Source organism: Schistocerca cancellata, chromosome 1 (genome assembly GCF_023864275.1).
Source record: "Schistocerca cancellata isolate TAMUIC-IGC-003103 chromosome 1, iqSchCanc2.1, whole genome shotgun sequence".
Classification (NCBI taxonomy): domain Eukaryota; kingdom Metazoa; phylum Arthropoda; class Insecta; order Orthoptera; family Acrididae; genus Schistocerca; species Schistocerca cancellata.
Window position 1 is genome coordinate 1,164,497,239 of NC_064626.1, and position 12,982 is coordinate 1,164,510,220.

Sequence of the window (12,982 nt, forward strand, 5' to 3'; positions counted from 1 at the left end):
CTGTCAACATCTTCCAAGCTGAACTACGGTGCTTTAGCTCCCAATGGAGTTAGCCGACTGTAACAAAATTCACAAAATTACTCATGTTCTGCACTTTGGCATAATTAATATGAAAAACATCTATAAAAGGTGCTGTCTTGCAAGTTATTGTAATAAATGGACTCGAGCCAGAACAGTGATGTAACATCTGTTATAAATATCAATGTTGCATGTCTGAACCTATTGTTCTTCGAGGGTGTGTGATAGTGTTAAAATGTCAGTGTAGAATCTTGTAGCTGTGTGGCCTAAATATTTGTGCAGTTCCCATGAGTACATGTTCTTTTATCGAAAAACAAAGTGCCAGTAGGGGGTGACTGTCTGGCTTTGCTGAGCACTGTTAGCAAGTGGGCTTCACACAGCCTTTGTGAGGCCAGTTGTGGAGCTTCCTGATTTAGAAGTAGTGGCTCTGGTGTTAAAAGCTGATAACAGTTGGCAGAGCTGTGTGCTGACCACATGCCCCTCCATATCCACATCTGTAGTTGAATTCTTTTATCTTGGCGGCTCGCACATGCCCGCCCAGACGCCGGAGATTGCTGCGTTGCCAGTTGCACACGACGCACGCGCCAAGAGAAGCAGCGCCGTAGTATAGCATAGTTCGCAAGCTTACGTTTTGTGGGGAGCGTGCAGCACATGAAGTAAAGCCACCACGGCCGCATTAACCCTTTTGTTGCTACAAAGACGTGCTCCCTGCATTCCGCGCTGTGCACGATTTTGTCACTGCACTGCTCGCCTGTGCAGACACATGGTGTTCCCACTGCTTTGACACTCTTATCATTAGATTCCACAAAAACTATTCAGCCCAAAAATTTGATTTTTACACATCTTCTTGACTGATACCTTCCCCCCATAAGTGACTTAATTTTGTTTCGATGTTCAACACAGTTATTATGCAGCATTAAATATAGTAAAGCATTGCACGAAATTTTGAAGAGTTTGCAGAGGTAAAAGTCCATAGAGTATACTTTCCGTATGGTTGATTTTTTCCTCCCATGAACCATGGACCTTGCCGTTGGTGGGGAGGCTTGCGTGCCTCAACGATACAGATAGCCGTACTGTAGGTGCAACCACAACGGAGGAGTATCTGTTGAGAGGCCAGACAAATGTGTGGTTCCTGAAGAGGGGCAGCAGCCTTTTCAGTAGTTGCAGGGGCAACAGTCTGGATGATTGACTGATCTGGCCTTGTAACATTAACCAAAACGGCCTTGCTGTTGTGGTACTGCGAACGGCTGAAAGCAAGGGGAAACTACAGCCGTAATTTTTCCCGATGGCATGCAGCTTTACTGTATGGTTAAATGATGATGGTGTCCACTTGGGTAAAATATTCCGGAGGTAAAATAGTCCCCCATTCGGATCTCCGGGCGGGGACTACTCAAGAGGACGTCGTTATCAGGAGAAAGAAAACTGGCGTTCTACGGATCGGAGCTTGGAATGTCAGATCCCTTAATCGGGCAGGTAGGTTAGAAAATTTAAAAAGGGAAATGGATAGGTTACAGTTAGATATAGTGGGAATGAGTGAAGTACGGTGGCAGGAGGAACAAGACTTCTGGTCAGGTGAATACAGGGTTATAAATACAAAACAAATAGGGGTAATGCAGGAGTAGGTTTAATAATGAATAAAAAAAAATAGGAGTACGGGTAAGCTACTACAGACAGCATAGTGAACGCATTATTGTGGCCAAGATAGACACGAAGCCCATGCCTACTACAGTAGTACAAGTTTATATGCCAGCTAGCTCTGCAGATGACGAAGAAATTGAAGAAATGTATGATCAGATAAAAGAAATTATTCAGGTAGTGAAGGGAGACGAAAATTTAATAGTCATGGATGACTGGAATTCGAGAGTAGGAAAAAGGAAAGAAGGAAACATAGTAGGTGAATATGGATTGGGGCTAAGAAATGAAAGAGGAAGCTGTCTGTTAGAATTTTGCACAGAGCATAACTTAATCATAGCTAACACTTAGTTCAAGAATCATGAAAGAAGGTTGTATACATGGAAGAACCCTGGAGATACTAGAAGGTTTCAGATAGATTTATATAATGGTAAGACAGAGATTTAGGAACCAGATTTTAAATTGTAAGACATTTCCAGGGGCAGATGTGGACTCTGACCACAATCTATTGGTTATGAACTGTAGATTAAAACTGAAGAAATTGCAAAAAGGTGGGAATTTAAGGAGATGGGACCTGGATAAACTGACTAAACCAGAGGTTGTACAGAGTTTCAGGGAGAGCATAAGGGAACAATTGACAGGAATGGGGGAAAGAAATACAGTAGAAGACGAATGGGTAGCTCTGAGGGATGAAGGATCAAGTAGGTGAAAAGACGAGGGCTAGTAGAAATCCTTGTGTAACAGAAGAAATATTGAATTTAATTGATGAAAGGAGAAAATATAAAAATGCAGTAAATGAAGCAGGCAAACAGAAATACAAACGTCTCAAAAATGAGATTGACAGGAAGTGCAAAATGGCTAAGCAGGCATGACTAGAGGACAAATGTAAGGTTGTGGAGGCTTATCTCACTAGGGGTAAGATAGATACAGCCTACAGGAAAATTAAAGAGACCTTTGGAGAAAAGAGAGCCACTTGTATGAATATCAAGAGCTCAGATGGAAACCAAGTTCTAAGCAAAGAGGGGAAAGCAGAAAGGTGGAAGGAGTATATAGAGGGTCTATACAAGGGCGATGTACTTGAGGACGATATTATGGAAATGGAAGAGGATGTAGATGAAGATGAAATGGGAGATACGATACTGCGTGAAGAGTTTGACAGAGCACTGAAAGACCTGAGTCGAAACAAGGCCACGGGAGTAGAAAACATTCCATTAGAACTACTGACGGCCTTGGGAGAGCCAGTCCTGACAAAACTCGACCATCTGGTGAGCAAGATGTATGAGACAGACGAAATACCCTCAGACTTCAAGAAGAATATAATAATTACAATCCCAAAGATAGCAGGTGTTGACAGATGTGAAAATTACTGAACTATCAGTTTAATAAGTCGCAGCTGCAAAATACTAACACGAATTATTTACAGACGAATGGAGAAACTCGTAGAAGCCGACCTCAGGGAAGATCAGTTTGGATTCCGTACAAATGTTGGAACACGTGAGGCAATACTGACCTTAGGACTTATCTTAGAAGAAAGATTAAGGAAAGGCAAACCTACGTTTCTAGCATTTGTAGACTTAGAGAAAGCTTTTGACAATGTTGACTGGAATACTCTCTTTCAAATTCTAAAGGTGGCAGGGGTAAAATACAGGGAGCGAAAGGCTATTTACAATTTGTACAGCAGATGGCAATTATAAGAGTCGAGGGACATGAAAGGGAAGCAGTGGTTGGGAAGGGAGTGAGACAGGGTTGTAGCCTCTCCCTGATGTTATTCAATCTGTATATTGAGCAAGCAGTAAAGGATACAAAAGAAAAATTTGGAGTAGGTATTAAAATCCAGGGAGAAGAAATAAAAACTTTGAGGTTCGCCGATGACATTGTAATTCTGTCAGAGACAGCAAAGGACTTGGAAGAGCAGTTGAATGGAATGGACAGTGTCTTGAAAGGAGGATATAAGATGAACATCAACAAAAGCAAAACGAGGATAATGGAATGTAGTCGAATTAAGTCGGGTGATGCTGAGGGAATTAGATTAGGACATGAGACACTTAAAGTAGTAAAGGAGTTTTGCTATTTGGGGAGCAAAATAACTGATGATGCTCGAAGTAGAGAGGATATAAAATGTAGACCGGAAATGGCAAGGAAAGCGTTTCTGAAGAAGAGAAATTTGTTAACATCGAGTATAGATTTAAGTGTCAGGAAGTCGTTTCTGAAAGTATTTGTATAGAGTGTAGCCATGTATGGATGTGAAACATGGACAATAAATAGTTTGGACAATAAGAGAATAGAAGCTTTCGAAATGTTGTGCTACAGAAGAATGTTGAAGATTAGGTGGGTAGATCACTTAACTAATGAGGAGGTATTGAATAGAATTGGGAAGAAGAGAAGTTTGTGGCACAACTTGACTAGAAGGGATCGGTTGGTAGGACATGTCCTGAGGCTTCAAGGGATCACAAATTTAGCATTGGAGGGCAGCGTGAAGGGTAAAAATCGTAGAGGGAGACAAAGAGATGAATACACTAAGCAGATTCAGAAGGATGTAGGTTGCAGTAGGTACTGGGAGATGAAGGAGCTTGCACAGGATAGATTAGCATGGAGAGCTGCATCAAACCAGTCTCAGGACTGAAGACAACAACAACAACAACAACAACAACAACAACAACGGTCGATTTTAGTTGCCACAATGTTGAGAATGAAATGTGGACAAGATACCTAAATTTCACATAAAATTTACTGTATAACAATATCTCATTTAATTTAAGTACCACATAGGTGTCGTATGTAATATTGAGAAATATTTCATCTTTCGCGACTGTAACAAAAGTTTTATTTACACCGGTCACGTTTGGCTTTATTTTAAAGCACTTCAGTCAATCAAAAGGCAGTACACAAAATACATTAAACAAAACTGTGGACTTACAATAACATTAGGACTTGAATATACCATCTATCAGTGAAGTGCTCTGAGCTATGTCAAATATAATTTTTGTATGTGCACACACAAACAACATTTATTTGCTAAAACACAGATCAGCCAACACAAACGTTGAATATTGTGTTACCGCAGTACAAAACTATGAAAGGTGACTTGGCAATGTAGGAGACAAAATACTGTCCACTGAAGATGCTTCAAAAGAGAGAAACGCGTCTGGTCTAAATAAGTCGCTTATTACAGTCGCAAAAGACTGAATATTTCTCAATATTACATACGACACCTATGTGGTACTTAAATTAAATGAGATGTTGTTATACAGTAAATTTTATACGAAATTGAGGTATCGTGTCCACATTTCATTCTCAACATTGTGCCAACTAAAATCAACCGTACGAAAAGTATACGCTATGGACTTTTACCTCTGCAAACTCTTCAAAATTTCATGCAATGGTTTACTATATTTAATGCTGCATAATAACTGCATTTAACATCGAAACAAAATTAAGTCATTTACGGGGAGAAGGTATCAGTCAAGAAGACGTGTAAAAATCAAATTTTTGGGCGAAATAGTTTTTGTGAAATCGAATGATAAGTGTGTCAAAGCAGTGGGAACACCATGTGTCTGCACAGGCGAGCAGTGCAGTGATGAAAAAATCGCGCATAGCGCGGAACACGAGGAGCACGTGTCTGTAGCAGCAAAAGGGTTAATGAAGAGACAAAGCACTAGAAATTTCAAAAAATTGCATTCAAACGAATAAAATTCGTGAAGTATGGCACTTCAATATTGTTTTTAAATAAAGAAAATATTACACACCGCACAAGGATTGAACTCTTAACCTATCGCGTAGAAGCCCAACACCTTAACCGTTACGCTAACGCAGCTTGTCTGTAGTCGTTATTCCTTGAGATGTATAACACGTCACGCAAAATACTGACACACTGTTGGTATGACTATGAATATTCACGCTTCATCGAAATACAATAGGAAATAAACAATTACCGCTGTTCTTTATTGTGAAAAAGCGGTTCGTGAGATTGATACAAACACCTTTCCTTGCTATCGTCTGAATTAGGAGTCTTATTACTTGTTTGGTTTAATTATTAATAGAATATAAAGCAATTGGTATAAAGAATGCTTTTTTCAAACTTTCTATAAAAGAAATTCTGCTATCAAGACATTGCTTTTGTTCTATTACTTTATTTATGACTGAACATTTCTAAAACTGAAGACACTCGTCCATACTCTGCACTGCAGTCGAGATCTGGCAACGTCGTTCTCTGTTCATTGGCTGACTGTGTTTTGTGACGTCAGATGCGCAGGACGAACCTAAACTCTGCCGCCAGCATAAATGATGCGCACTGTAGTGACACCTCTCAGCTGAGGATGACATGTTGGTTGGTTGGTACCATTGGACCTCCCGATGCCTGTTCAAATGGGACTATAAAAATAAAGTACATACACATATATAATTATGAAGAGAAATGCCTTTGAAATGCTCTGAATAATTGGCTTCTATGAGAGTTACATTACATTACCTTGCTTTTCTTATTTCTTTGTAACTCTGTTCTGCCTCGATTAAATTGAAATTTGAGTCCTCATCCCATCCATTCCAACAATGTTTTCATAATTTAAAACATTTCAACTCCATATATCTGTTGGAAAGAGCATTTATGTTTCTTCAAGTATGTTGTATTATAACTTCATGTAAAGAGAGGAACATCACTCTGCAGTAAAAAATCATTAAAGTAGCAATACCAATGCAATCTGAAAACATTTAAGTGCCCTGTTCCTGTTTGTTACATTAATTTAGGTGGTTTTTCAAAGCTATTTGTAAGTGGAAGAAACTGAGCGAGAAGCCTAAAAACATCATTAAGAACCATATAATAGTCACTTTCAATTCTGTACAACAAATATCTACCTGTATGGTGGACATTTTGTTAAAATAATCATTCTTTTATGCAGAGATAGACAAGTTTTTCTATGAACCTGATGAAGTTGAAAAGGAGAAGAAGAAGACAGCAATTCTTAATGAACTGGAGACAATAATTATGCCAAGACTTGATAATTTGGCTAAGGAAAATGGTGGTTATCTTGCAGCGGGCAAAGTAAGTATAAATATGTTTGCTTGAAAGCAAAGGACTGTACATGCTACTTGAGTATAGTTTTTGATAGGCTTAATTCATTTTCATTGCACACTTCCAGATTTTCTGCTGAGGTTCAGTAACCCCACAGCTATAGTGGTGTTAAAAATACACAATATCTTTTGTTTCATTTTATCACAAGAACAAATTTTCTTCTTCTCTTACAGTTGTAAGAAAATGTACAATAGACATAAAATCATTGACACATTACCATGCTTTTGTGATCGCTTACTTTGTCCACTTTATGTAATATTATTAGTGCATCTGTATCCAAACAGACATGCATTTGAACACTCAAGCTTTTGATTTATAAATTATTATGTGACATGTGCTGCAGCAGCAGCAGTAGCAATGTCATCATATACCATGCAATGGAAAATCCAGGATGGAATGTAACAATATAATGAAAAGTATAGTTGCTACTCAACACATAGCGGAGATACCGACTCGCAGAAAGGCACAACAAGAAGACTGTCGGAAAGTTAGCTTTCAGCCAAGAAAGCAGAGAGAGAGAGAGAGAGAGAGAGAGAGAGAGAGAGAGAGAGAGAGAGAGAGAGAGAGGCCTTGTTAGCTGAAAGCTAACTTTCTGATAGTCTTTGTGGTTGTGCCTTTCTGCAACTCAGCATCTCTGCTATATGGTGAGTAGCAACTATCATTTTCATTATATTGTCAACATACACCATCATTGACATGACACAGATGTTGGTAGTCAGTGACTTGCATTGCTATTAATCCAGCAGATACTCTACCAGTAATCAAATATGATTGTGGTATTGGTGGTCATCATTGTAGACCAATGAGCTAGGGTGATAGGTCTATGCACTTTCCCACTTACAGCCATTCATATATACATACATCCAGTTTGAAAAGTGTCAGGGTACTCTCCAGTGCCCAGCGACCCTCTGTGTGCCTTAATGTTTAGCACTGTTCTCGAGTTTCAGTTAACAGTGCCTGTCATCGACCGACATCAGTCTGATAAATTTTCCAGTACTTCTTACATTCTGGTTTTATTGTTTTGCTTTCTTAGATCATAATTATTTCATTTTGCCATATAAAAATGCTTTTTTATGTTATTTTTTTAATTGTCAAATGTGAGTGCTATTAATGTGCCATATCATACAGTGCTAAAGTGCTGATACATAGTGACTACTTACACACACACACACACACACACACACACACACACAAGATATGTAATCAGTGATGAGAACATATTTCAGAACAAACTTGTTGCCAAAGGTGACAGGCACATCTGAATATATGTAGTTTTGAGAAAATGGTGATTTATTGCTTGTAAAAATTGTTGAAAAATCATGATCACACATAGTTACAGAAGTCAGTTTATTTCAGAACTGGTTTGTCACTAACAAAACATCTTCAGGTGTGTGCGTGCAACAAAAAACCGAAACAAGACACAGCAAGGTATTACAAAAACTGTCATGAATGTAGTACAGAACCAACTGAGAATGTACACTGCGAATTTGTAATCAGATGTGCGACACGTTGTAACCACTATTTACTACCATGGCACAAGCCTGTATCTCCATTTAGGTATAAATCAGGAGCTCATACAACACCCAGTAATTCTGTGCAAAGCATTTGACAATACTCATGTAACATACAATTCTCAGTAATGAATATGTCAGCACATGTTGCAGTCAAGGCAGCCAGAACCTAAATATATCATTTTGAAAAGATAAGACTGCTTCAACTTTAAATCCTATATTTATAGGCATGACCAGTTTCACATAATTTTAGCTGCATCATCTGGTACAATAAAAGCAAGTCGTGTTCCGTTCGAGAAAAGAGAATGGGATGATCCAGTGTTCATAGTCAGCAATTTTTCACTAAGTAGTGCACATCAAGCATAAAACAGGGTAAAGTAACATATAGTGCTCCTGTGACAAGCTGCCATGATTCCATTATTAACAATATAAGGTGTAACAGTTGTAAATTGTTGTAGCTGTGTTGGGAAAGTACCAGAGCTCCAACCAGTAATAGAAGCACTGATGCTCAAATCGTTATAGGTACTGAAAGCCGGATATAAGCTCAGCCGAAATTTTTGTGAAGAACCTAACGGTATTCCAAAAGGATAGGCTAAACACAGTTGGCGGTGGCGTGTTTGTTGCTGTCAGTAGTAGTTTAACTTGTCGTGAAATTGAAGTAGATACTTCCTGTGAGCTAGTACAGGCAGAGGTCATTGTTGGCAACCAGAATAAAATAATAATAGGATCCTTTTACTGACCTCCCAATTCAGATGATACAGTTGCTGAAAGGTTCAAAGAAAACTTGAGTTTGCTTTTAAACACGTACTCGACTCATACGATAATAGTTGGTTGTGACTTTAATCTACCCTCAATATGTTGGTGAAAATACATGTTTAATTCTGGAGGTATGCATAAAATATCATCCGAAATTGTGCTGAACGCATTCTCTGAAAATTATTTCGAGCACTTAGTTCATGAGCCCACGTGAATAGTAAACAGTTGTGAAAATGCACTTGACCTCTTAGCAACAAATAATCCTGAGTTAATAACGAGCATCAAAACCAATTCAGGGATTAGTGAAAACAGGGTTGTCGTAGCGAGATTGAATATTGTAATCCCCAAATCCTCCAAAAATAAGCAAAAAATATACCTATTCAAAAAAGCAGATAAAAATTCACTTGACACCTTCCTGAGAGACAATCTCCACTCATTCCAAATTAATAATGTAAGTGTAGACCAGATGTGGCTTACAGTCAAAGAAATAGTATTGGCAGCAAATGAGAGATTTATATCAAATAAACTAACAAATGATGGAGCTGATCCTCCTTGGTACACAAAATGGGTTAGAACACTGTTGCAGAAACAATGAAATAAAAACATGCCAAATTTAAACAGACGCAAAATCCTCGAGATTGGCGATCTTTTACAGAAGCTCAAAATTTAGTGCGGATATCAATGCAAGATGCTTATAACAATTTCTACAAAGAAACTTTGTCTCGAAACCTGGCAGAAAATTCAGATAGATTCTGGTCGTGTGTGAAGTATGTTAGCAGCAAGAAACAATCAATGCCTTCTCTGCGCGATAGCAATGGAGATACTATCAAAGACAGTGCTGCCAAAGCAGAGTTACTAAACACAGCTTTCCAAAGTGCCTTCACAAAAGACGAAGTAAATATTCCAGAATTCGAATCGAGAACAGCTTGCAACATGAGTAACGCAGGAGTAAATATTCTTGGAGTAGTGAAGCCACTTAATAAAAGCAAGTCTTCCGGTCCAGACTGTGTACCAATTAGGTTCCTTTCGAAGTCTGCTGATGCATTAGCTCCATACTTACAAATCAGTGAAATGTCCATACCCAAAGACTGGAGAGTTGCACGGGTCACACCAATATTCAAGAAAGGTAGCAGGAGTAATCCACTACACACACACACACACACACACACACACACACACACACACACACAAATCACACACAAATTTCGAGCTTTCGCAACCCATGGTTGCTTCATCAGGAAAGAGGGAAAGACGAAAGGATGCGGGTTTTAAGGGAGAGGGTAACGAGTCATTCCAATCCCAGCAGCGGAAAGACTTACCTTGGGGGGAAGAAGGGACAGGTATAGACACACACACACACACACACACACACACACACACACACACACACACACACACAAACTCTTTGCCTTTACATATGTCTGCTTGTGTCTGTATATGTGCAGATGGATATGTGTGTGTGTAAGTGTATACCTGTCCTTTTTTATCCCTAAGGTAAGTCTTTCAGCTCCCGGGATTGGAATGACTCCTTACCCTCTCCCTGAAAACCAACGTCCTTTCGTCTTTCCCTCTCCTTCTCTCCTTCCTGATGAAGCAACCGTGGATTGCGAAAGCTTGAATTTTGTGTGTCTATCAACATACCAACGCTTTCGTTTGGTAAGTTACATCATCTTTTTATTTAGTGTTAAAACCTTATGAATTAAGTCGAAGAAAACGGTCTATTATTGACAGACAGTCAACATGGGTTTAGAAAACATCATTCCTGTGAAACACAACTAGCTCTTTATTCACATGAAGTGTCGACTGCTATTGACAAGGGATTTCAGATCGATTCCGTATTTCTGGATTTCCCGAAGGCTTTTGACACTGTACCACACAGGCGGCTTGTAGTGAAATTGCATGCTTATGGAATATTGTCTCAGTCGTGTGAATGGATTTGTGATTTCCTGTCAGGGAGGTCACAGTTTGTAGTAACTGACAGAAAGTCATCGAGTAAAACAGAAGTGATTTCTGGCATTCCCCAAGGTAGTGTTATAAGCCCTTTACTGTTCCTTATCTATATAAACGATTTGGGAGGCAACTGAGCAGCCGGGGGGGGGGGGGGGGGGGGGGGCAGATATGTCATGTGGAGTGTGTGTGTGTGTGTGTGTGTGTGTGTGTGTGTGTGTGTGTACTGTCAAAATTTTAGAAATATCATCTGTCTTTCCATGAAATTTTGAAACAACCTGGCACATGCTGCACTCATTTCTTGCAAGTTTCCGTTGATAGGCCTAAGATGTTCAAATATGCAACCTTGAGTGTCTCATACAAGATGTTAATGCAGTTGTATTAATTTCAGCTCTCGTGGGCAGACTTCTATTTTGTTGGTATACTTGACTACCTCAATTATATGGCTGGGTTTGACATCACAAAGGATTGTCCGAACCTCATTGCACTGAGGAAAAAGGTCCTTGAACTACCAGGTGTCAAGGAATGGGTGGCTAAAAGGCCATACACAGAACTATAAGTTTGACTGCTTACTTTGTTTTGTATGGCCTACAATGATGAAAAAAATTATGAATTGTTGAACAGAAAGTAACTCTGCTTAGATGTTAGTCTTTATGTTTCTTATTAAAGTACTGCTGCAGAGAACTTGAAAGTAATGTTTAATGCTAAAGCTTAGTTTGACTGTTACCCTTTAAATATGTAAAAGTCCATAAAGAAGCAATGTGTCATTTTCTTGTATGTAACAAATGTAACATTTTTTTATGTTCTAATTTGTTCAGTAAAATTTGTATGTACAAAAAAGTAGTCTTGTATTTGGTACCATATTTATTTTAATTAATCTTCTATATGTCCACTATTACCACAAGTCTCGAACAAATATTAAGTGAAGATATCATTAACAATAGAGAACATTATAATGGCAGTGTCACAAAACTTTTAAGTTTTCAATCTTAATCACAAGAGTAACTTTGATTACCTCTTGCTACTGAACACTACACCATTAATACTTGTCTGATTACCAATTTTGACTGATTATCATCATCCTACCATACAACAATCATTACTGCAGTAACATGTTGGGAATATTATACACCATGTTGTACATAAATAGAAAATGAGTTTCTAGTTACATGTTTTATACATCATACATAAACATTACAATGTGGAATGTGTCATCTGACTAAAATTTGGACATGCTTCTTAGTGAAGTACAGGGTGATTCAAAAAGAATACCACAACTTTAGGAATTTAAAACTCTGCAACGACAAAAGGCAGAGCTAAGCACTATCTGTCGGCGAATTAAGGGAGCTATAAAGTTTCATTTAGTTGTACATTTGTTCGCTTGAGGCGCTGTTGACTAGGCATCAGCGTCAGTTGATGCTAAGATGGCGACCGCTCAACAGAAAGCTTTTTGTGTTATTGGGTACGGCAGAAGTGAATCGACGACAGTTGTTCAGCGTGCATTTCGAACGAAGTATGGTGTTAAACCTCCTGATAGGTGGTGTATTAAACGTTGGTATAAACAGTTTACAGAGAATGGGGTGTTTGTGCAAAGGGAAAAGTTCTGGACGGCCGAGAACGAGTGATGAAAATGTAGCACGCATCCAGCAAGCATTTGTTCGCAGCCCAGGAAAATCGACTCGCAGAGCTAGCAGAGAGCTGCAAATTCCACAATCAACTGTATGGAGAGTCCTACGAAAAAGGTTAGTTATGAAACCTTATCGTCTGAAATTGGTTCAAGCAATTCAGCTCTGCAGCTGATAAAATTAAAAGAATCGATTTCTGTGATTTTATCCTTGCTCAAATGGAAACAGATGAATCTTTCGTTTCAAAGATTGTGTTTAGTGATGAAGCAACTTTCCACACTAACGGGAAAGTCAACCGTCACAATGTCTGTATATGGGGCACTGAGAATCTGCGGGAAACGACTCAGTATGAACGTGACTTGCCTAAGGTGAACGTTTTCTGTGCCATTTCAGCCAATAAAGTTTTTGGTCCCTTTTTCTTCGAA

General features: G+C 38.9%; 1 protein-coding gene across 2 annotated transcripts in view; it reads left to right on the forward strand.

The window, feature by feature from the left end:
* The window catches only part of LOC126093730 (glutathione S-transferase-like), a 69,091-nt gene extending 57,316 nt beyond the window's left edge, over positions 1–11,775 (forward strand). For both annotated transcript variants that reach the window (XM_049908742.1, XM_049908743.1), the window contains exons 4-5: positions 6,546–6,688; positions 11,324–11,775. In XM_049908742.1, coding sequence (XP_049764699.1) covers positions 6,546–6,688; positions 11,324–11,491 — 311 coding nt within the window. In that variant the 3' untranslated portion in view covers positions 11,492–11,775. The remainder of the gene's footprint in view (positions 1–6,545; positions 6,689–11,323) is intronic.
* The last annotated feature ends 1,207 nt before the right edge of the window (positions 11,776–12,982 follow it).